This window comes from Toxotes jaculatrix, chromosome 15 (assembly GCF_017976425.1).
Source record: "Toxotes jaculatrix isolate fToxJac2 chromosome 15, fToxJac2.pri, whole genome shotgun sequence".
Classification (NCBI taxonomy): Eukaryota; Metazoa; Chordata; class Actinopteri; family Toxotidae; genus Toxotes; species Toxotes jaculatrix.
Genome location: NC_054408.1, coordinates 21,493,765 through 21,520,048, shown reverse-complemented (window position 1 = coordinate 21,520,048; position 26,284 = coordinate 21,493,765). Strand labels below are relative to the sequence as shown.

Here is a 26,284-nt window from a genome sequence, read left to right as displayed (position 1 = left end):
CCATCATTAGTGCAGCAACAAATCTGGCATGACTATCCCCTGACTGAGGTTGGTAGGGATCCGGTAACACTATGTGAATGTGAGCATTCAAACGTTCAAGGCCTTCAACACACAGCCGCAGCTCTTCTTTGAAAAAATGGATCAAACTGCTATGTGTACTGGGAAAGTGGTTGTTTATAATGACAAAGAACAAACCTACAGAAAATGGTCACTTAACTCAGCAGCTACCTTCAGCTCTGCAGAGCATCTTGTCTTTTTTAGCTCATCGTTTCAGTTTCCTGGCCTGTGACTTTGGTTCGGTCTTGCTGCTCTCTTCCTGGCCTCCAACTGCAGCACACAGCTGATTCCAGCCGCGCAACTCACATAAACCCACTGTACACCAGCTGCACCTCACCAAACAGCAGGCTGACAAAGTTAGCAACAAGCTGATGAACATTAAACCATTTAGCAGCTAAAGCAGGAGCTGATGGAGACCACAGCCAAGTTAAACTGGAGCTAAAGTGGACTGACTCAGGTCAGGGGGGTCAACAAACTATTTACTTCAGTTTGATTTACTTTTGTTAAAATCCACAGTGACAGGCTTTTTTTTTTTTTTTTTTTTTTTTTTTTTTTAAGAAATGACACTATATATCTGCTCCTCTGTTTTTAAAATGAGATATCTTTGGTAGAAATAAATGAGCTTGAGTCTGAGTCCCACAGACAAAGTAAGGAAAAGATGGACGAATGTGTTGTTGCCTTTGGTCTTTTCACTTTGTTGTTTCACATGTTGACAGAATAACCCTTTTAATAGCAAAATCCTACCAGGTTCTGAATTTCGAAGAAAACTTGACCCTGTTCACGATGGACAAGCTGAGCTAGTGGAAGGTTACTGTACAGTTGGGATCCCCTCTGACTTTAGGCGTCGCCGGAATCTGGACCCCAGTTAAGGGGTCAACGCACCAGCACTCGCCCCGCTGGCCGTGGCTGGACATGTTGCACTGGAAAGAGGGAAGAAAAACACAAACTAGACAAGTTGGAAAACACTAGAAAAAAGAGGGAGGGGTAAGGATGCACAGTGGGAAGCAGGGGGGGTGCGCTAATGAAGCATGGCGTGTGGTGGCTCGAGATGTGTGTGTGTGTATACTTGCTTGTGGATCTTCTGGTGGCAGGGGGCCATTGGATGAGAGTGAGGGCTATGGTTTGGGTGGGACAACACTCACCCAATAACAGCCCATCCTCAGGTCATGCCCCCTACCCACAACCCATCCACAGACACACATGCCATCACAGACACTCACACAGACACACACTAACACATAAACATACACACACACACACACACACACACACACACACACACATAGGGGCATGCCAGTAGACCAGCCCCCCCGCGGAGCCCCCCTCTACTCAGAAATGAGGTCGTAATTGAAGTGGACACAGTTTACGCCGCGCACGCGGGGCAGCCTGAGTAGGGGACGGCGAAAAAGAACGAAGAGCTGGGGGTAAAGAAAAGACTTTCCATTTTCTTCCTTCGATGAAAAAGAACAAAAAAAGTGACAGTTACAGTAATTACCGCGCAACAAGGAGGGACAACTCCAAAAGGGAGCCGAGTGTTGAGGAGGTACAGTGTTCCTCCCTGGGAACCGAGGACTCCAGTCCGAAACAATGCTGTTGTTTGTGACCAGTGATGAAAATTGGCTGAGTGGTTGAGAGCCCTGCTTTAGGAAACTGTGGCACCTATTCAAATCTTCTTTTCTGCTCTACTATCCTCGTAAGACAACACTGGATATGTGACCTTGTTTGTCCTCCTCTGTCTGATTTCTATGGATGAGCAGAATTCAAATTCAAGCCCCCAGTCGGAAGCACAGTTCGTTCCTCAGCTGAACAAAAGTCTTCCCATGAAGTACGCCAAACAGTTTTATTGCCTTGTAACCTTAAGCTCAGAAGCTTGTTGCCTCATTCATGATGACAACATCTCTCCACGCATTTGTGTTTCTCTGTGTGTGTGTGTCTAAGAGCAGACTGCTAAAGATGAGAAGGAGGGTGTGTGTGAGTTTATGAAAAAAAAAAAAAAAGGGGGGGGGGGGGGGGGGGGGTAGTTGTGTGGAGATTGGTGGCAGGTGGGAGGGAGGGGGCGGTTATATTTTTTGTCGGGGCGATTTTGCCAGGGTGATATAAGAGAATTTGTGTGTGCGTTTGTGTGTGTGTGTCCCTGCGCATGTGTGTGTGAGTCAGACTATGAAAGAAAGGAGAGGGGAAATCCAAGGAAGAACTACACCAAACGATATGTACGTCTGTGTGTGAGAAAGACAAACGTGGAGAGAGGTCACGAAATGAAAAAGGAAAAGGTGAAAAACAAAGACGGAGAAAAAAATGAAGGACAAATTTTCACCTAACTTAAACGTGTTACACGTGTAGGCACGCTAATCTTCAGTGATACTCCTTACAACAAGAGCTTTCTCCTCCATCAAAGTCACTGGCCGCAGTAATACTGCTTATAACAGAACAGCTCGAAACCTGATGACATCTGCAACCACTTGAGTCTCTCCCTGTGCTCTTGTGTTACAATTCATCAAGAAACAGTAAGTCACCAGTGATTTCCACTGAGCAGAAACCTGCTGCTGCACCGCTCCCTACGGGCCGAGGCTTTCAAACACGTAACGACCCCGGCCAAATCCTAATGAGTGATGTCAGAGCAGGTGTTTTGTCTTCGACAGCGGATGGAAAACACCTGCCGCGGCATCGCTGACCGGGGTGTGGCCGTTTTCTGCTGTGTGATTCATTGGCGATTTTTACTTTTAAAAACGTGAAAATTGACTTTGCAGAGGATGTGATATGGATCATTCATCATCTGAGCTGAATAATGGAATTTAAATGAAATGTGTGCAATGTTTTCAATGATGTAAAACATCAGGTGTCAAATTCACTGGAGGACTAATACGCCGTTTCTAGATTTTTTGAAATACGTCTTTGATAGACATTCTCCTAAAACTCTGCCTGACATACTGTATTTAGGTATCGCTGGAAACGTTGGGAAGTGAGTTTGGAGGAGACACACACAGTGGTAAGAAAAAAGCATGTGAGCCCTGTGGAATTACCTGGTTTTCTGCTTTACTTAGTCAAGAAATGTGATCTGATCTTCATCTAAATCACAAGTATGAATAAACACAAAGTGCTTTTAAAGCTAATAACACACAAACAATCATAATATTTTATGTCTTTATTTAACACTCCCATTGAACAGTCACAGTACTGGTGCAAAAAGTGAGTGAACCCCTGCTTTTAATAACTGATCAAACACTTCCCACAGCTGTGGATCAGACCTGCACAGCGTTCAGGAAGAATTTCAGATCATTCTTTCTGACAGAGCTGCATCAGCTGCATCATATCTGTAGGATGTCTGGTGTGAGCAGCTCTCTTCAGGTCATTCCACAGACTCTCTGCTGGGTTCAGGTCTGGGCTCTGACTCCAGAAGGTGGATTTTCTCTGTTTGCAGTCATTCTGTAGTAGCTTTACTTCAGAGTTTAGGGCCATTGTCCTGTTACATCACCCAGCTTCTACTGAGCTTCAGCTGCTGGACAGCCAGTCTGACATTGTCCCCCAAATCATGAAGCTGCCTTCACTGTGCTTCACTGTTGGGATAATGCTTTCATGTTGTTTTTGGTTTTTTTTACACCACTCACAGTGCTGCATGTTCTTCCCAAACAATTTAAGCTTAGTTTCATTAGTTCACTAAACATTTTTGCTGTAGTCTTGAAGTGCAAAACTGCTCTTTGGCAAATTTCATGTGCGATAATGGCTAAACTCTTTGGGATGAGTCGGTAACTCTTTACAGCTTTATGCAAATCAACAGTTATCGATCATGAGTCTTCTCAGATCTCAAAATGTCTGAGTGTTTTTTATAACCCACACCTCCAATCCGGTTTCACTGACTGGACTCCAGCTTTGATAACTCCTGACTCCAGTTAGCTTTCGTTGATGCTACTAAGTGAGGGGTTCACATACTTTTTCCAGCCTACACTGTGGATGTTTGAAGGATTTATTCTTTGTGGGCAAGAACAAAACAATGATTTATGTGTTCTTTGTTAAAAGCAGATTGTGTTTGTTCATTACTATTACTTAGATGATCCTTGTGCAGCCCGCTTTTAGCAGCTAACAGAGCAAACAGTTTGGGTTAGTGTAAAATAGTGTGGTGCGAGGCCAGCACTCTGTCCACGGCTCACCTGTTTGAGGTTGTACAATCCATGTCTGTCACAGTTTGGAAATTTGAGCTCGTACAGGTTCTCCAGCGGGCCTCTCTGATCCTCAGAGGTCATTTTGGAGATCTCCTCCAAGACCTTGTCCAGCTCCTGCTGACAGGCACTCTGAAAGCATGAGGAGGCAGTTATTCTTACTGACTAAAACCTCACACTAATGACGACAACAACTGTTTATGCAGCTATCAAAGCAGATTCAAAGAATTTTCAGCAAACACTGTAAGGATAAGTGAGACTGAAGCTCGAGGCTCAAGAATGTGCTCTGTCCAAGAAAAAGAATGGTGAAATAAAATACTTCTGTGTGTCTTGTAAAAATGTCACAAATACACACATTTATAGCCAACATTTTTATGAGGTGCACTTAGGCAAGCAGAAAGTTCAGCCAATATTATTGATGCGAGTCTGGTGGAGTGGAACATGAGTGGCCAGACTGCTTAACTCAGCAGGTGGCCACGGCCCCACACACACACACACACACACACACACACACACACACACACACACACACACACACACACACACACACACACACACACACACACACACACACACACACTCTACTGTAACACACGGACACACAGTGTATCAGGCAGCCAGTGGGATCAAAGAGGTCCAGTCTTATGATTAGTTGGCTGAGGATGAGAGAGAAGGGCAGGAGGAGGCGCAGTCTGCCACAGACCTTATCAGACATCTGAACATATGAATGAAAAGTACTCTCTCTCTCTCTCTCTCAGACTCTCTCTTTCACACTCTCTCTTACAGTCTTTGTCTTCTTGTCTCTCTCTGTCTCTCATAATGAAGAAATAAATCCACACCTCAGCACATGGACCCTCCAGTTCCACTGCTCCCACATATTAAAGGATAGGTTTACGTTTAACGCCAAACAATACTCATGTGCCTGCATTTAAAGAGTTACTGACTGCTGTTTACCCCTGGTCTCTTTATGGCATTAAAGAGATTCTTTATAATGCAAATACACTGTGAGAAATAGAGAAGAAAGTCCTATATATATATATATATATATATATATGTTTCAGGCTGCTACATGTAAGTGAGATTTTGCTGACTGTGGAGTTTTTTCCCCACTCACACTTTGTGCAGAATTCAATCTGACTGAACTCTGCCACACAAAACCGTGAGACTCTGCAGCCAGTTTGAGAGAGTGGTTGGGACATACTGGAAATATTCCAGTATAGTTTTTATTCCTGTTTTGTAACTGCATTGTGAAATAGTACAAGCAGCAGAGAAGGAGGGATGCTGCTTGGCTGTAGTTAGAACAAGGACAGTAACAATTTTTCGTCCTGGGACTGTTACTATATCACTTCATCAAGTTTGGATATTTTTTATGAGGAGGAAGTGACCATTTAGACCTCAACCATGTGGTCAGTTTATCCAAATAATGCCCGTTTGGAAATTTGCTCTGGCGTCTCACCCAGCAGATGTGAGGACACTCCTGTCGCGTGAGACCGGCAGCTCGCTTGCTTAGCTGCTGAGACGACCAGCCGGTCGTCTCGGGAGAGAAAAATCTTATCCCAGGATCCGCTGTCTGTAGTGTTTTGATAAATGAAAAATTCCCTCTGGAAGATGAAATTTGGAGTTGAAATATAAAATCCAGCTTGTCAGAGAGGATCAGGATTATTTAGTTGACTTTAAATAATACTATTCAGATTGGATATCAGTCTGTAATGTATACAGATTGAAATCACTCACTGTTAATTCCATCTAATTAGTTCCGCAGTCTGTGGAACTTTGAATTAAGATTATTTTGTCACAACAGAGTCAGGTACAGCTGTGCTGAAGCATAATCACCTGAGCTGCTGACAGTAGCAAGAACGCTGTTCTTCCAAATGCAAATAGTGCTTCAGTCCTAGGGAGTCTTGTCTCTTTAGCTGAACTTGGCGTCCTCTATATTGAGAAAGGCTGAATATAAAAAAACGTGGTGCCTACATTACCCACGATGCAACTTAACCACAGACGGTGTGTTGTGCTAGTAGCGGCTAACATAGCCTCCAATGGAGCCACTAACCTCAAGCAGAGATGATGATCAGGCAACAGAGGCCTGGCGAGCTCACGCCTTTCTAAGTCCACACTCCCAGATTCTTGTAGTCCTCAACTCCAGCCATCACTGACTCAAGTGAAATCACATTATTACCATGACAACATTTTGTCTCCACAATCTGCTTTCATTACATTTCCCTATGTTCTATACATACATGTTTTTAGTTAATCGAATATTAAAAACAAAAAGGTTGAATGAGGCCAAAGATGTTTTAGATTTAAGTCACAAACAAGACAACTGGACTCACAGGGTCTTCTCATGAAAACAATAACATCAAAGTGACGCAAAAGAGGCTTTTAATTGTCTAAAAAAATGTACACATTTGGGTTACAACTCTGACAGCGAGGTATTCATTTTGTGTACAGTGTTTGACCTCACACGGCCACCCACCACGGAGTGCATCCATGCTTGACACCAGCCGTCTGATATCCCTCCCCCTGCCCAGCTGCATGACTCCTTTTGCAGCATTCTCTCTTTTGTTGCTTCTAATGATCCTGACAATTGTTTTGTGCCCTGCCGCAGATGATTTTTTTGTTTTATTTTGTTTTGTTTTGCTGCAACCGAGTGAGTTAAGTGAGGGAGAAAATGAGCAAATGCATATCATTGTTTGCCATGTTGAGACATATATGGGCCTCCTCTGCGCAGCCCCCTGAGCCCAAGCTCATTTACATGAGACAGAAAGAATATCTGTGTTTATACGCTACCCCATTATGGATTTTCCAGGAACTGTTTATTTTCTTGTGAAGCTGCTTTTGAGACTGTGAAATGTTGGGTGAATGTTAGAGAATGGGGGGGGGGGGTGAGGGGATCAGGGGGTTGTAATCTATAGATCGCATTAAACTGCCAACACACATTCCACTGTGAAGAGCAAAACAATATCACTTTTCATCCTGAAGATGCTCATTATGTGCACTTACTGAAGCTAAGACAATGCCGTCTGCATGCAGCTAGTTCTACATGTGCATGCAATTAGAAACTCGTCCATAAATGCACAGAAAAGGGCAAAAATATTCTAAGCACTAAAGCCAGTCTACTATCTAAGAATTTCAAACACAAGGCCTGTATTTGCTAAGGAAGATGTATGTATGTAACACAACACTCCCTTCTCCCTACCCTACATACATACATACATATATGTATGTACCTGTAAGCTGCCTTAGATGCATGTTGCATTTATTATTTTTAAGAATTACTGTGACAGACAATGGTCTCCCGTTCTTGGACAACATTCTTGGATGCATCAACAAACACATTTTAACACAACAGTTGTGTGCTTGTATTAATCATGTGGTGTGGGACAAAAAACATGTCCCCGCTTTTGGCTTTAGGCTTAGAACTTGCTTTTTCTTAAAGTGAGGAGGGGATATGATTAAAGTTAGGTTAAGGCTCTGACCATGAATATGAATGAGTAAGTCCATGCATTGTCGGTGATTAAAAAAAAAAAAAAAAAAAAGTGTGTGTCTGTGCTCGTGGGCATGTTTGCTGGAGTGAAAGAGTGCCCAGAGGAGGGCACCACTGTACCACTGTCGCTCACACAGCACACTATTGACCTTTTGTCCCTGCTTGCTTTTGATAGGCAGACTGAGCATCTGACTGCACTTTGCCAACCCATGATGCTGTGGGAGAAACAATCAACAATTTTTAGGGAGCTGCTAGGGCCCCACATGCATGTAAAATATAACACACAATGCACTATGCTTCTGTTTTGCTGAATTGTTCATTCTTCTACAGTGTCTGTATCACAAGCAAATAAGGCTGCAGGAGAGGTTCCAACATATGGGAGACCGCTGTGCTGCACTGCTGATCCAGTGGATGTATAAGATAATGCATGTTTCAAACTGTTTGATATTGAATATAAGGAAACTAAGAGTGTCAAATACGAAGCATTTGCTTATCTTGTGCTTGTTTTGACATTTGATTGAGGGGAAATTAGGGGGAAAGATAGATTACGGCTAAAAGGTTTCATTCTGACCTTGGGCTCTTTCTGGGTTCGCTGGTCCTCTTCTTGATGTGTCCTCATCTTGGTTTTGTGGTCCTTCAACTGTTGATACTTGGCGAACTCATGCCAGAACCAAACGTCTGAGACAGGTCTCTTGGTATGTGGATTCTCAGTCCCGTGCACCTCTGCAGCAAATAAACACACAAAGAAGTTCAGGAACACAAAACATCTGCCTGGGCCTTCTTGGAAACAGACTTTGTGCCTGGTTCCAAAGAAAGCTTTTCAAAGCTAATTCAACATTTCTGGTTTTAATTCCAGTGTAACATTCAATACATGTAGGTTATTAGAAATCCTTCTTCTGAGTCTCTTTTTTTTTAACTTGAAAGTAATACTATCCTACTTTAAAGTATATATTTAATTAGATGTTACACACACAAAACTGTCTCACTATCTCTGCTGCTTCCCAAAACACTCATGCATATTATCTACATTTACCTATTCTTTAATCACAAGCTGTCATTAAAAGCAAACATCTTTCTAATAACAGGCCTTTTTACAAGTCATCTTAATCCTGGAATTAGAAGACAAAGTCACTCTGTGTCCTCAAGGCATCCTGTGTCCCTCATACCTCATGTGACTAATACTATGCTGGACGGTCAGGCATTGCAATGGCTGTAATTATTATGGCGACAGTGTAAACACACTTGCCAAGATCTTTTCTGTGAAACAGCAAAGTGCTACATGCAGCCCGTTTAGGTTTACTGTATAACACAAGGCTCCTGATGCATGTGTGCCAGATCTCCTCTGAGCAGTGGGGTCACTCTCTTGGTGGAGACAGGACAGAGAAAACACAAACCAGCTAACAAGTCAATTCACAACAGAAGCCGACAAAGTGTGACGCAAGTGAATTCAGAAACGTCAGAAACTGAGCCGTGCACTGTGCCACTGATGATTGTAATGGTGAAACACAAATACATGGAGGGCTTTACACTGTATAGACATTTATCAAAATAGGCTTAGCTGTCAAAGTCCTGATCCTGGTCTTACACATTTCAACAGGAGATGAAAAAGCAGTGGCTGAATTAAAGAGCTGAGCTTGACTGATAGTCACTGGAGCTGAGTCCAGACGTGTGAGGAAGCATGCCATGCTGAGTAAGGACTTTTTGGGGGGGGTATCTATCCTACCCTACCTGCCAGAGGCTCTGTCTGCATGTGAGTGTGTGTGTGTGTCTGTAATAAGCGCTGTCAAAACCTGAGCACAACTCTGAAGTTGTAAATCACGGCCGAGAGAGAAAGGCCCCCCCAGCAAATCTTCAGAGCTCCACGCACATGCTACGACACCGTCTGAAATGCCTCCATGCGTGTTAATGTGTGTCTGTGCACGCAACTTACGGTTCACACTCTGTCAGGTGTTCAAACTAAGTAAGGGTGTTTTGTACCCTGCAACATTCATTTGTCTTGTAAGTCACATTAAGCTTTTATCTACTTTTGTCAACTTGCCTGATGAGTTGAGAAAACAGGATTTGTTTTCAGTGTAGTTTTTAATTGCTCCAAGAACTCTGGCCACAGGAAGTGCAAAAGGAAACTTCTGCACATGTAGAAATGGCTTGTCCTAACACCTTTTATACAAGTAAGATTGGTGTGACTTGCTTGTCAAATGATAGCGTTATTGTTGTATTGTTTTGTCTGTAGTTGTTTTAATATTTTAGTAATCAATGAAAAAGAATTTCTACTAAAAGGATTTTTTTTCATTGTACAAACAGACCCATCAGGCTAGGTGCTTTTTAGCAGGCGCCTACTTACTGGCATCAGCAGCAATCTGTGATCATAATACTGAGCTCAGCAGGCAGCTTTGTTGTGATGAAACCAAGCTTACTTAAGGAAAACAATTAGCCTTCAACATTTATGCTATTAAATGACAGTTTATTGGAATTTGATGGAAATTGCTACTTGTTAATTGACTGATTGACAGAAATCATGCAGTGTCTTAGTGATGACATGATGTCAGCAGGGTAGCACCATCAATTCAATTTCTCTTGGGGGGAAATGCTAGATCTCTGCAAATAATGATATTAAGAGTGCAGTCTACACCAAAAAGTGCCTTGAGATAACTGCTGTTATGATTCGCTGCTATGTAAATAAAATTGACTTGACTTGAACTGTAAGGTGACCATGCAAGCAGCTACACCTGGGCAGTATCAGCTGTTGTAAAACTGCAAACAGTAAATGGAGTGCACTTATTTAGCACCTTATTAGCGGATTACAAAGTGCTTTACAATTTTTGCCTCTCATTCACCCATTCACACACACACACACATGCACGCGCACGCACGCACGCACGCACACCCATAGTATTGGAGCTGCCATGCAAGGTGCTGGTGTTCACAATAGAAGCAACTTCAGGTTGAGCGTCTTGCTGAAGGACACCTCGACATGTGGACAGAAAGGGTCCGAGATCAAAGTGTGGACCCAGAGCTTAGAGGACGACTCTACCTGAGCCTGAGTCTTTGTCTTGAACCACAGAGTCTACAGCCATGCTGGCAGCTCTGTGTTCACGGGAGATGTTAGATTCCAGGTCTTGGAAACAGGTGGAGATAAGTGGCTAGGATTTAGGTAAAGTTAAGGTTGAGGTCAGGCTAAGCATCATAAGAGACGATTACATGGAGTGAAGGATCAGGTTAAGTTCAGGGAAAACATATTAAAGGTGAAACAGACTGTGAAACACCATCTCCTTCTCCCTAACCTTGCTAACATGCTAACATGTTAGCATGCGGATATAGCCACACGTGGAAATCTTCCCAGTCTGATGAAGGAGGCAACGCATCCCATGGGCAGACAGTTAAAACTGTGTGGCCACAAACAAGACCTTAAGCTTTAAGAAGAAGTCATATTATATTCACTAGTGTGCCAGCAATGGCTAAAAGTCATAAATTCCATCCTCCAGCTGACCACACAAGCTTCGAATTATGATCCAAGTTGTGTTAAGATATTCACTCATTCATAAACAGTGGAAGAGTCTCTCATATGGAGAGTACATGTGCAAGAGAGGGCATGACATTTTTAATTTTAGTCTGTTGTTAAAACTTTATAAAGAAAAACATTCTGAAACAAAGAAAACTGATGAGTTTTCCTTTCTCTTCAGAAGCAAGAACAGATTTGTTACAACGCTGCATTACCACAGCAATTCATATCATAAAGCGACGGAGAATGAAAGGGCTCTGTATTGTTGTCAAGCTAACTGAGGTGTAAATATAGACAGGTTGTAAAGGTTTTCTAGACCTTGTTTTCTATAGACACTTAGAAAAACTCATGACAGCATGTTCCATGGAAAAGAAAAAACACGTCTTAAGCCAACAGCTGTCATCTAAATACTGTGTTGATTCTGTCTTCAGTGCCATAGAAACTACCTGTCTCAAGCTGTTGGGAGTGTTGGCTTTTGGTATTGCCTTTGAGCAATGCTTTCACAGTTCTCTCATAGCACAGAGTGAGTAATGTCTTTCCAGAGTTGCTTAGCATTAATGTATTTGCCCTGTTATCGTATACACTGGAGCTGTGTCTCCAACACTTCACCGTGGTTCCTCAGCCAAGAAAGTGGCCTTACAGTACTTCAAACCATTGTCAGTGTAAATGGCTCTTCTCAAGGCTCGACCACTTCAAACACTTTACTGCTGGCAAGTGTACAAAAAGCAGTGGAATAATGAAGAAGATTTTAGCCAGAGATTCCCTTCAAACCTTTTACGGTTAGCTATTTCTTTCAACTCCTGATGTTGCTTTGCTCCCATGGGGCTGTGCATGTGTGTGTGTGTGTGTGTGTGTGTGTGTGTGTGTGTGTCATCCAAACCAAATGAAATTGCCTTTGTAGTTTAAAGGACAACTGTTGCCAATTGGCACTACGACAGGGTTTGTCAGACTTGAAAGACAGTAAGTGTGCTCTGAGGTCAAGGTGATTTATTTTTACAAAATGTACGCTTTTCACCATCTACATCAATTTCAGTTATTTTGTGTTTTTTTACTTTTATTTTTATATAAATATTATTCTTGACGCTTTAACAATGATTCAAAACTTTAACACTGTAGTAAATGTTAACTGCACTGATGTGTGGTAATATTAATTGTGGAGTAAATGCAGTTAAAAGCACAATATTTCTTTCTAAAATATGCTGAGTTGAAGTAGAAAGCAGCACTAGTGCCTCAGAGTTGTTTTTAAGTACAGTAGTAGAGTAAATGTACTTTACCTGTTGTAACAGTAAATTGTGGCTCATTAATGTTGTGATCATATTATGCCACACGTGACTTTTCAACATAACCTGTTTTACGACTGGTATGAATGAGGGAGGGCTTTCTATTTACACCTCAGGGGGAGATTTCTCAGAATTGCAGGCGTCGGCACGCAGCTCCCACCCAAAGTGATCTATGGCTTCACCTTTTCCTCTGGATGTGTAATGCACATATGCGATGTGCACTCACATCTACATACAGTAATGAAAGACCTCAGAGGGTGAGTAAAGGAGAGAGAGCAAGTCTCAGCAGAGGATCACCTGCAGGGCAGCAAGTCCAGTTTTAGACCACTGACAGCAGGAGGAACAGGGGAAGGAGAGAAAACGACAGAAAAAAAAAGGATTATACAGGAGAATGGTATCCTAATGACTGGAGGAGAGTGTCAGTAGAGGAATAGTGATCCCCATAGTTTAAATAGCAAAGAATACACACATCTTGCATAATCACCTAGCGGTGAGATGGACTCGGGCAAAGGCCTTACTGCAGCATGTGGATGGAGCAAACCCACAGCAAGGCCAGAATGTGAATCTTGGATTCTCCAAAACTCCAGATTATGATCAGTGACAATGTTTATAAAATTGTCTTACACTATTAACCATATGGTTAAAGCTGAAATGTGTGATTTTTACATAGAAATGCACGCCTGTTACATTCAAGCCCTTAAATGTAACAGGGCCGGGGGGGGGGGGGGGGGGGGGTTCCCCCCTGCAGGGTTACAGTTATGTGGTTATGGCAAAGAAATAAATGATTAAAAAAAACTGATGCTACAGTCAACAGAAAGGCAAACATTAAATTCAAGGCTTTGACAGGATGCAAGTTTCCAAAAGTCTGACTTACTACACCCCAGTCCACCACCCACAGCACCATGCCCTGACCTCCTGCCTGGCTACATCAATGGCACACTACAGACACAGGATTTAAACTGTCAAGTTCACAATAATCTTATATGTAATTCCTTGATAAGCCTGGCTGAGTCGTAGAAAGGCTACGTGCAGAGAGAAACACACATTTGTGTCACAGTTGAGTTTCACTCTGCTCATTCACCCTTTCATTCATTCATCCAGAGAGTACATGTCTTAATTCCACCAAATAAACTCCCAGGCCGAGACACATCAAGACCAGCGTAGAAGCCTCTCCCCTGTGATGCTGGCACAGGGGTTTTTAAGCAGCTCATCCCCAGGACAGATGCACCTCTTATGATTGATCAGGTGGTACCTGGGCAGAGCTACAGAGAAGACAGGAAAGGAAAAGGGACAAACAGCACCAGGGACACACACAGCTGTAACATACCCACCCCTAAAACAATGGATAGTTTTCACACAACCCACACACACACACAATAAGAACATTCAAGTTAAGTGTGGCACTAACATGCAGCAACATTTGCAGTTACAAAATAGATGCTACTTACCAAGGCTGTGTGTTACTTATCTCAACACACAAACCAGAAACGCAGTCCACAAAAGTCAATGAAAAGCAAACACCACTAATTCTGTGAGCATGTGGACCAATTATGATTGTACTCAAGCCACACAAGGGGGTGCCACTCCGAATAGACACAAAAAGGTTACCACCATGAGGTGAACAAATACCACAAAACCAGATAAATGTTACAGCATTTACCTAAAACAAAAAAGTAACACAGGTGACCAACCCAAAAGTGGAGTGCAGCAGCTGCAAACCAACAAAGTCACAACAAGCAGACCAACGACAAGGTTGCTGTCATGTGCTGTCAGCAACACACAAAGACCCCACAAAAGTGAACTGCCCCTTCCAGAACACAAAGCGGACACCAAGTGGTCTTCAACCAAATCCACAAATTACTGTGATAAGCTAATAAACCAGCAACAAACTAAACCGATGGATGTAACAACAGCACCACAACCACCAGCCCAGCCACTGGGATTATTTAGGCCTTCAGAGCTTCTCTCCCCCTCACAGACATCTGAGTGACCACATGTCCAAACTGTTGCTGGTAGGGGACTGAAAGTAATGCTGTGGAATTGAAGCATTAAGTTTCAGATTGTCAGATGGACACAGAGCTGCTGAACAAAGCGTGTGCATTGCTCAGCAGGCCTTCCTTGCATAAACACAGTACATGTTGAAAAGCTGATGGCTAATACAAATACTGTTGTATAATGATGCATCCACATCACTGACAGATGCTCCACACCTGCCATGGACTTCAGGACCTCATGAGAGACGTTCAGATCATTTCCTTTGTCCAGGATTCAAAGAAAGAGAAATGTTTTGACTCATTTGGAGACTAAAACCTTTGTGGGCCTCGAGTGGGAGAACAGTTCCACGTCGACTCCAATTGCAAAAACAGCTGACATGGAAACACTGAAGATGATGTGCCAGTTTGAATATTACATGCCTTTCAGACCATGGATTTAAAACATCAGTGTTGCCGTATTTCTGTCACAAAATGCAGAGGAGGTGGAGCAGGAGCAGAGGTGGTTTATGACATCACCGGTACAAAGGTGCAAAATGATGTCAAAAAATGTTAAAGAGGATATGAAGCGTGCTCCTACCAGACAACGCTGCAGTGGTTCATTTGAACTCTGCACTGTTTACTCAGGCTGTCATGCTGTTTACTTCAGTTTAGTGAGAATTTTACCTTTTGAACTCAGAATCGCACCGAATGACCACAACTAAACTCCTGAAAATGCAAGTCTCTGTTTTCTTTCAAGTGAACAGCAGTGTGGTTATTGAGGAGTGTTAATGTCATTTCAACCAACTGCAGGAAAGGACCCCAAAATGTGCATTTTAATAAGTACAAAGGAGACAGATGTTGACATCTGATAGCCAGCAGCTACTCATGCTTGAAAAGCCAAGCATAACACAGTGAACCTAGGGCAAAACCACAGTCTCAACTGACACTCATTTTAAGTTTTTCCTTTTTGTGTTCAAACTGGTTTGAACACCAGGGACAGAGGATCTCAGTACAAAGGACAGACCAGTCCATCATGCTTAGCTTAAGTTACAGTGGAGCTGGATTTGTTTTTACTGTCCTCTCCCACCAAAACATCCTTGAAGCAAATGACAATTCCTGCAGGAAATAAGAAAACAACACTTTTGCTCAGTTTTGAAAATATTTCAGTACAAGACCTTGTCAAGCACATTCCTCACACAGCTGACCCAACAAACATCCAAAAAAAAAAAAAAAAAAGCCTGATTGACAAAATTAGGTGGCACCTGTTGCCATGGAGATCCACAACTTCCCCAACACCATTGTGAGGAGAGTCTGTGTTGTTCATCTTCCATATTAGCTGCATGTTAACATCCCAAAATCTATTTGGCTTCTAAGTCATTTTTTCTTTCCATTGTGTTTCTCAAGCACCACAGACAAAACCCTACATGAAAATAAGACACTCCCAATGCGAGAGCTTTGAGGATATGTGGGTTATAGACACGTTGCGGGGTCATCGCACGGATACTGCTTGTTTGCACTCACAGATGTGAGCCTGCCACTGCCTGCCAAACACATTGCATATGTCAACATTCATTCGGAGGAATCAATAGTGACCTTTTGTCCCTAATAGCTATAAAGTGGGACAGCAAAGCTTAACATTTCTGTGTCCCCGCAGGATTTTGGAGTTATTTCTCTTGGGTAGTTATTGTCACAGAATGCGTTTGATGTAGATGTGGTTTTTCTGACATAAAAAGAGTCCTGCAGTGAAAATATTGTTTTGCCTCAGTGTGCAGCTTTCCGTGAAACTTTTATTTTTAAGGTAATGGTTTGAACATCATGCCCAGGTATGATGACAGGTCAAAACTAGCTGACTGGGTGATGCTGGCATACTTGCGAAAATATTAATTAAGATGTTCCCCTATGAATACTGGAAGAGTCTGTATTAAATTACTGTAAGCAAGTACTTGGCAGAGAACCAATCTACAAAACAAGTTTATACAGACCCTCCACATATACTGTGTCACTATACCACGTTTATGCTACTGCAACTACACCTTTATAGACCTACCCTGTATCATAATCCATAAATTACCACCTCTAGCAACACCTTCTGGTGACAGTTACATTGTAGATCATGTAACACTAACATTAACCGGCTTAAGGAAGTTAACATCACCACCTACCAACTTTTAATAAGCATTACAATCACAACACAGACTTAAAGCTGCATTAATTTAGTTTAATGCAGCTAAAAACAAAGCATAACGACATAGTATCTTGTTATTGATGTTGCTGTTGCTGCAAATGTCTATTGTCACATCCAGCAGATATGGAGCAACATTAATATTCATTTAGAGTCATGCTACTGGTCTTGTCCAACATTCACTGTCCTTTTAGCGCTGTTCTGGTCTCTACCAACTCCTGAGGGAAATATCTGGCCATCTACAAGTGACACCTTTTACACTATACAGAGTAATTTGATCCATTTTCAACATGAAATTATAAATTAGTGTTGCTTTAATGTTCCTCTTCTGGACTTTTCAGTTTTCTTACCATTCGTTGCCTGTTGGTCCTGACTTTGTGTGTCATTGAATGGCACTTTTGGTTCACATCGACCTAAACCCTGGATGAGCTGTTGCAAAGGTAATTCAGCGTCTGTGCTCGGGTAGCACCTCAGGCCAGTGGAGCACCTCGGCGTGTAGACCCCACAAAGCTCCCCCTCCTGCCTGGCACACATTGGACAGCAGCCGCAGCCCGGCTCCCTCACCAATTCACATTCTGGTGTCTCTTTGGGACACAAAGCTAAATCCTCTGAGGTGCAGCTTGGGCATCGGAAAGCTAAATCCCCAAATAAGATTCCAGGCAAAGCAAAGTACGCAAACAGCAACCCGTACGTAAAATATATAACCATTCTAACATTTGCTAGGTTTATTAGTGACTACTGAAATCCAAAATGACCCTGGGAAGGTAACAGTGTGTGTGAACCTCAGGATCCTGAGAGTCAGCTGTGTGTGGGTAAACATTCTGCTGCCACTGACAGGGTCCTATCTGCTCTCATTTTACTTGCTGACTCACAAACAGGAGAGACCCTTTCTCTCTCCAGCAAAGTATACATACTGGAATGATTTGGTTTGGCTCATTGCAAACTGTTGCTAATATAAATATATACATGTTTTTAAAAAATGAGTTGGAAGATATGCAGTGGAATCTGCAGAGAATATTCAAGAGTATTCTAGTTCAGCATGCCAAGATTAATGGAGAGAATGAAGGCTGTAATTCTTTTTCTTTTTTTTTTTTGTTAAGTTCATTTCAGTGCCAAGCTTAGATGACAAACAAAAATACAACAATAAAAGAAAGTTCAGCTCAAAGCAAATCACAGAAAACCAGATCTTTCCTTGGGAATATTAAAGTCAGTGCTGAGTGTCTGTGATGTGGCCCCTTCATTTGTTGCATGTCAGTTGGCACTCAGTTAAAGGTGAGGCTAGGGGGGCAGAAATTACTCTCCATGTCTATGTAGCCCAATTACTTTGCCTAGTGGTGGTAGTCAACGTAATGTCTTGTTTTACCAAAGCACCTGGAAAACCCAAGTGATTACAGCCTGGCTGTCCTGCAGCTCCAAACTGTTGACTTTCACTCGATGAAGCTGGGTCAGTTGTGACGTAGTGCCAACATCGTTGTGGTGTTTCTCAGCCCCCCCTTTATTTTTTCAGGTCACCTTGATGTTTTTTTGACTTTGTCATTCATTCCACAATAAGAACATTTTTAAAGCATATAGCTAAATAGCAGTTTTACATCGGATTGGAGCAATCTAGGTGTTTTGTGAACCAGTACATAACCCTCCTTGCCAGCAAAACCTCTAAGTAGACTGATCTTTATAAAGTCCCCAAATGACAATTATGTTCTAATGGTTTTAATGCAATGAGATACTGTTTATCATGTTTTAAGTGTAACTTGACTCTTCACTTTTTCCAGTGAAAATACATTAGTTCTGTAATCTACACCAAAAAGATTTGTGATGTTGTCTTGTAAACCGCACCACAAGGTAATGTCACCGTCACCCCTCCATATCACCCACGTCTGTTCTTTTTCAACTGCTGGTGCTTCAAATACAAGTTATGTTTACATACATATTTATGTACAAGTTTAGAATGTCCAACACTTCACAAAAGTTTGCAGCAAAGGTTGAAAGTCCTTTTGTGAGTCAGTACCTGATTTCTGTGACCCAATTTCTCCCTTTGACACAACATGCAAGGAGACATAGATTAATATTAGGACTACACCAAACACAGCTCCACAGCTCCACCACAGTCATTTCTCAGAGTGACATGCTGCTGCTGCTCTCTAAGATCAGCTGTAGGTGTAGTGTGCTGTGTGGAGTCTAAAAATAGATCTGGGAAGTGGGGGTGTGGGGGGGTAGTTTTGCTGTGTAATTTCCAAGTGAAATGTAGTGTTTCTTTCCTTATATTGTTTTATTTTTTAATATAAGCTGTTGAGCAAGTAGCCCTGTATCAAGGAGATTTGCCAACAATCTGCGACGGGCAGCAAGTTTTACCTGTGGGTGTCGTAAAATGTGTGTTTCCACAGCGTGCCAAAGTCATGGAGGACCCCGAAGGCTGTGTGACTATCAGTGCAAACAGAGTGCCTCTGCCAATTCAAAGGCCTCAGTAACAGCTGTCAGTTCTGCAGCTCAAGCAGAGAAGTGTGGTGGGAGGGGTGCACAATGTAAAGGGCCATGCTGTGTAATAGCAAATAGCATTCAAACCTGTGGTTGGATCCTTGGAGGAGGAGCCATCTGCAAACTGGCTGAGGTCAGCATCAGGCATCGGTGCATCTCTGAGATCTGGTCATGGAGCTGCAAACATGATGGCTGCTGCACAGTCGAGAGGTTCACCATCATCTGGGGATGGAAAAGGAGCTGCAGGAATAAGAGACGGTACAACATTTCACTGTGCTGTTAGGCGCTTTAAGCAGGGCTGCACTGTATCTTGAACAACATGCTAATGACAAATGTGCAGCTTTTTGTTGAAGGAACATCACTGAGAGAGCATGAGGAGCTAATAAAGTTAGGTTTTCACAGCCTACAAAGACATGCGAGGCTAAATAAGGATCGAACTTCTCTAGTGATCACATGCCCCAAAAAGGTCACTTGCTTTTGAAGCCACTGTAAGTTGCTAGGACTTTCTTTGCATTTATGCCCCCCCCTCCAGGGCATTTATGCTAAAACAAAGACATGCAACAACTGGACTACACACAGTCATATGATGAGGCGTGAGTCGCACCTCTTTGAGACCGCGCACTAACAGGAAACTTCTCACCCATTACACGTGGAAGATATTTCCTCGTCTTTGACTGACCCCAGGATGCATGCTAGGGTTTCCAGTCCCGCAGTGCTGCTCCAGTGTGATGTCAGTGTAGCACGTATAACAAGCTTCAACTTAGCTGGTCTGGAAGTATGAAGTAATGTCTGTCAGGACCATCTATCCTCACTTTGCTTGATTCTGTCACTTGCATAAGGTTTCTGGACTGGGGGGCGGGGGTTGCTACAGGACCAGTGGGGAAAAAAAGAAAAGCTTCTGAATGGTAAGTGTTGTTTTTGGAGTGACTGACTTCTAAACAAGACTCAATTATAAAGTTTAAATTTATGAGATTAGTTCCTGACAAATAAAACTGAAGTCTCTGAATGCTGGGCCTAAAAAAGCAGTTGTTAGTTGAGAAACACTTTTATGTCAGGAAATCCTTACTGGCATAAAAGTAAAAGCACATTATGAGGCTTCATATAATATTATGAGTTAACTGAAAACATTTGATTAGGAAACAGTTTTTTTTGTTGTTGTTGTTTTGATTTAAACTGCTATGGATTCAGTTTAAAGATTTCTTTGGTCGGTTGTGTCAAAAAGGCTTTTTGGGGCTGATGGCAATGCATGAAATTGCTTTGACACAATTACTTTACACGGTGACAAAATTTCCAACTTTCTGGCCCAAACACCAATTTGGACAAAAATTCCAGCCCACTGACATTTAAAAGCACTTGCAGTTTCCTTCCCACCCACGTCTGCAGCTGCAGGGTGAGGGAACACACTTGTTCCACTGAACAACTGGCATATGACAAGACATTTTATTCTCAGGCCCCAAAAGGATAGCAAGACATTCTCTTCATTAATCTCTGATCGTAAACTTCCTCCTCTACAGTCTCTCTAATTATTACAGCTACAGTGTGTCCGTGCTCTCTTTCTGGTTTAGGGATTCATATAGATAGAATTAAATCATATAGGTGAATGTGGTCAGTTATTTTTTAACACAGCCCATGAACATCGCTAATCTGAGACTGTTACAGATCCATTTGAAGGTATAGTTTGACATTTTGAAAAATGTGCTCATTTGCTCCATATGACTGAGAGTCAGATGAGAAGAACAATACCACTGTTGTGTGTGCTTTAAGTACAGAGCTGGACCCACGAGCTAAGTGGCCCAACTACAAGGCTGTAAGCAAGCTCTTTATTGGCAAACACTGGCCTCCTCCTAAAATGTTGAAATATCCCTTTAACTGCTAACACAGCTCAATGCTGCTTCCAAAACCAAGATACATCCTGTGGGCCTTTTATTTGTCTGAACAGTCTCTGTAAAGTCTCCATTCTAATGGATATGTGCTGTCCATCTGCTGATCTGCACATCTCTAAAATAAATCAGTACATACTGTATCCTGGTAAATAAATTTATTCAATGGCTAAATCAGATTTACACAGTTGTGGAAAGTTAAACATTCACTTATCTCTATCCAATTAACAGACGTCCATGTAATATGGTATTTTTCTCTTTCTTATCAACCCGCACTGTCTGGGTGATCATATCCATGCTGTACCTTCTTGTCTGAATAGTTATATCCTCTCCTGTCTAACTTGCAAAGCAGGGTAATACTAGTTAAATACAGGATGTCTAAGTTCCCGGCACACAGCCTCCTCTTTCTACTCTTGTGTCTACGTGAGAAAACATTTTCCATTACTATAAATGAGAGACGCTGTCCAAACAGCACGTGTGTTGCCTTTAACAGGCGCAGAGCATTTACCAAACTGTATCTGCTGTGTACTTTGTTTGCTTTGTCGCTTACACTATTATGCCTTCAATCTACAGAAATGGAACTGTTTTCTTATGACCACTCGTCAACATGTCTCCGCTCACAGATGCATTATTGTTACATTATGTGTGCGTGTTGCGTAGCGACTCCAAATGAATGGGCAATAGCTGAACAACGTTGGAACGTTTAATTTTACACTTAAGTGGAACGACCTGATAGTGCCGTGCTGAGAGATATTTTAACTGGGCTCCTGAAAGATCCATCTTTCAAACAGTCATTTAGTCGAGACAAATGGAATACCACAGACAGGTGGTCACATTTTCCACAGTCACTCATTTTCCTCAGTCATGGCTATAATTCAAAGGAGAGAAGTGAAAAGAAGGCCTATATTTGGGAGGATTCTCATATCCAGCACTACACACTGTGGGATTGCAGGATTAAAAGAAAAAAAAAAGTCTTAGAATGATTTGGGATGAAAAAGCAGGATTAACAGGAAAAGAAGGCTGCTTTTGCTCTTTTTTCTTCTTTTAAAAAAAACACCTTTTGACTTAATCTGAGGGATTATTAAAGGACTGGGTTTGTAAAATTCCTTTTATAATAAGGAGCATTATTGGTTTATCATTAACAACAAACAGCACTGAAGGTTACAGCTAAACACAGATACGCATATACAGTATACCATCTTTGTGTTAAAACCTCAGAACAAAGTGTTCTCAGGAGTGTGTGTGGGGGTTTACACAGTCTTGAAATGGTGAATTCAAGAAGCAAAACTCAGTATGAAGTGTACTGCTTTTAGGCAGCCTACGTCTTTTTCTATCATATTTATTTACTGCTCATTTTAAAGGTGCTTGGAGCAGTAGGCTCAGTAGCAGATCTGTGGGAGCAGATTATCATGTAATTACTCCAGAGAACAACAAACAGCCCTGAAGCAGGAAACATGACTCTGTCCAGCCGTCGTTTTTATCAGAGTGGCTGTGCATGAGGATCTGGGACTGAATTTGATCCAGTCTCCAGTGGTCACATTAACCAGTATGTAATCAGAGGTTTGGCACTGGCTGCGTCGTCTGTGCTGCTACAGTTACAGTATGGGTTTACTTTTAAAGCAGAAAAGTTTACTTCTTGTTAAACTTCAACCCTAACTTGCATCCAACCATCATCCCAGTGGAAGTCTCCCCTGTACTACAGGATCCAACATAACCAATGGCCCCATGGCCCTGGGAAATACACAGGGCAAGTTGGGCTACTGTCTTGCTCTTCTTTTGTATTATGTCTTGGTTATTTTATTGTATTCTTTAAACCTTTTAGTAAGCTTGACTCAGGGGAGGGATGCACAAGAATTCCAATGCACATGTACTGCAATGTATCTGTGCAAATGGCAAATAAAAAATTCTATTCTATTCTATTCTTGACTGGTCCATCCCAGCCAGTGACTGGTCGCTCTTGTCCAGCATCCCCATCACACTTGACTACCTACAGTTTTCATACCACTCCGGCCACTCCACTGAAGATGCTGTAACATATGCCCTCCACTCAGCTCTCTCCCACCAGGTAAGGAAGCAGATGTCAGGATGCTTTTGACTGACTTTAGCTCAGTCTCCAACATAATCATCCCACAACATCTGATGATCAAGCTGAACCAGCTTCCTCACTGGTCGACTGCAGTCAGTCCAGATCTGCAGCGACACCACCACCTCCACCACCACGCTGAGTTCTGGCTCTCCCCAGGGCTGTGTACTCAGCCCACTCATGTTCATGCTGCTGACATACATCTGTGTGACATTTCAGCTCAGGAAGAGCTCAGTTCTAGGTTATGTTTTTTTTTATATCCTATTATAGTTAATTTCCTGTTTTGTTTTGTGTGACTCACATTTCCTCTCGTTTTAGATCCTTCACCTCTGGCCCTTGAATGTCTCCCATCAGTCTGATTGTCTGCCCTGCCCATTTGGTTTCACCAGTGCCTCACTGTCTTCCCCTCCTCAGTGTATTTAGTTTCTGTGCTCCCCTTGCACTGTGCTAGATGGCTTTTGTCCTTTGAGTCAAGTTTTCCTGACCTAGCTGTAGCCTATTCCCTCTCAGGTCTGCTTGCCTGTTCCACTGACTCTCTTCCTGTGTACCGAACCCATTGGCAAGTAAAGACTTTTACCACTAAATCCTGTGTCTGTCACAAGCTATGAGGATCCTCACCTCTCTCAGTACATGCACTGTAAAAACAAAACCATAGAGACTACTCAATAAGCGTGAGGTAACAATTTGTTCTCGAGTTGTTTGGGTAGGTTTCACACCATGTTTAGAGTTAAGAGTTCGTAAATTTAACAGCTCTGACACACTAAACGACAACACTAACACTAAAACTAAAGTCTACCTAACATTCCTCAAGACTAATAACTTATAAAAAAGTGCTTAAAATTAACTCCTGATTATTAGCAGGCAACTGTTCATGTGCCTCGTTATAATTAATAATTAATCATTATGACAAATTAAACATTACTTATTCAGGGAAGGTCAGCTTTACTCAAAAAATTATTTTCAGACGCAGGAAAGAATATTGATCATGTCAATAACTTTTTAATCAATGAAATGTTCAAAGCATATTCAACTTCAAGTGCTCAAAGTGTAGGCAAAAGTTTGACCATATAAAAATAATAAAATTACAGCTGCATATTTTCAACTCAATGTTTCTATTTGCAGTTTACAAAGTGTTTCTGCTATGTTTGCTTCAGCAGTGACACATGATACAAAACAGACAATGAAGCACATTCAGAAACTTTTTGTAAGTTAACAGAAAATAAAAAGCTGCTCAGTCACAATCAGGACAGAAGTTACATCTGGTTCAACGGGCACGTTCCAGACCAGGACACCAGTTTATCATCAACACCAACACAAAGATCAGATCCTTATTCTCCTTCAGAGGAAGTCACTATTACCAAAGGTCATCCACCTCTTTTCTTTATTCATTAATTTCTTTGAGGAAAACTTTCATATTTTACCTTGATGATCGATCTTTTAATAACATACCTGACAGACTTTGAAGAACTCCTCTTGGTTTTCCCCAAGCTCCTCAATGAAGCAACAGACAGCCGCGTCCCTTTTCCTCTCAACGCTCTGGGACAATAAGGAGATGTATTTTAGTGACAGGTACAGTGGAACTGAGAGCTCAACACACTGCAACTTAAAACAAAACACATGCAAACAGACAAAAGACCAGCAAATTAAGAAAACATCATTAATCTGACAACACGTGCAGCTTTTAGAAAAAACACAAAGTGTTTTCAGAGGACACTAGAGCTGAACACGGTTTGGACACATTGATGGCACAGTTTGGGAAATTGTTGAAGTCAGGTCCATGTATGATCCATGTATGTTTATGCTGTAGACTGACTTCTGCCACTCTGTGCATGAGGAGAAAGCGACTGTTACATATTTTGCACAGCAAATTCATTTACAATAAGGCAGCACACACATAGTATTCCTCCTAATTTGCAGTTCGCTGAGCTCTCAGGACCAACCCGCTAATATCAGCTGACTGAATTTATTTTATTCACCAACGCACATTTTTACTCACATTTGTCGGGTGCTGGGCGCTAATTTTGGACCCTGCAGTTTGCTATGAAGGCTAAAGTGACTGACTACAAACTGTAACCTGTCAGTAACGAGCTGTAGCACGGACAAGTTAGCTGCTAGTTAGCTAGCCTAAACTTGGAGCCTGACAGTACGTTCAGCCGACAGACAGACAAACTGAAGCTCCTGGTGTAACACAGAAACAAACACAGACTACAAATCTTGTGGTAGATCTTACCATTAAATAAGTTAACATTTTCATCCATGATATGATGCACAGCAACATGTTAAAAAAGACTCTCATCAGCAGCCGGACGCTCTGCAGCCGCGCTGATCAAATTGATTGGATTGGCCTGGGTCGTCACGCCTGGACGCTGACGCATGCGCACATTGCAGCACAGGGCGAATATGTTGGAGTGTATTTTATATTTTTAATGTTACAGTTGTAAGTGTTGACAAATAGATAATCGAGATGGAATTTACACATTAGTACATATTTTACCTGCTGACTAATATACTTAAAATTTAAATGATTTGCTGTGTTATATTTACCATCCTCCAAAATGGTAAAATGCAGAGAATAATTTCCCCAGGAGGCATCAATAAAACTTAAACTTAAAATCCTTTTTGACAGTGTGTAGCAGGAAGCTGCTTTCTGTAAAACAACTCTAAAAACTCACTGTATGCAAGCTGCCCAGCACCAGACGGCAGACAAAGTCTGTCATGCTGACAGAAACACAACTTCCAATGGATACTAAAGTTCATCTGTATCAGGTGGATGTGTAAATTGGTAATCGTTTGCTAAGCCGTTCATTACAACATTTTATACTGACAATATGTCAGTGTTTCTGTTTACAGCTTTTTCTGCTGCCTCCAAGTGGCCAAAAAATGAATTCATGCTGCTGTAGGTTATAAGGATGCATTGATTATTTTTGTATCAGTGCTCATGTTAGGTAACTTTGACTTTATTATATTTTCTGTAAACCCTGTAATACATGATAATTCTCACTATCTATTAGGTCCTGCCAAATGTTTGACAGTTGGCAAATGTGCTGTTTTAGCTGACAAAAGCCACAGAGTGAACATGTTTGGATTTGTATTTATGTGTGGGTGAGTTTCTGAACCTGTGTCACATTTCGGGACAGAACTTGCATCATAATTTGTTTTCCTCCCAGTTGCATTGAGCATCTCTAAATGATTTATAACTCAATTAGAGTTAAGGTTAGTG

At 41.9% G+C, this 26,284-nt stretch overlaps 1 protein-coding gene across 1 annotated transcript; it reads right to left on the bottom strand.

Annotated features, from left to right (window-relative positions):
- Window positions 1–560: 560 nt before the first annotated feature.
- LOC121194910 (insulin-like growth factor-binding protein 2-B) lies at window positions 561–17,415 on the bottom strand. Its single transcript, XM_041058057.1, has 4 exons — window positions 16,980–17,415; window positions 8,267–8,418; window positions 4,203–4,343; window positions 561–977 (listed from the first exon to the last, which is right to left on the bottom strand). Exons 1-4 carry the CDS (start codon window positions 17,335–17,337, stop codon window positions 855–857), a joined length of 774 nt encoding a protein of 257 aa, XP_040913991.1. The 5' UTR covers window positions 17,338–17,415; the 3' UTR covers window positions 561–854.
- Between the last annotated feature and the right edge of the window lie 8,869 nt (window positions 17,416–26,284).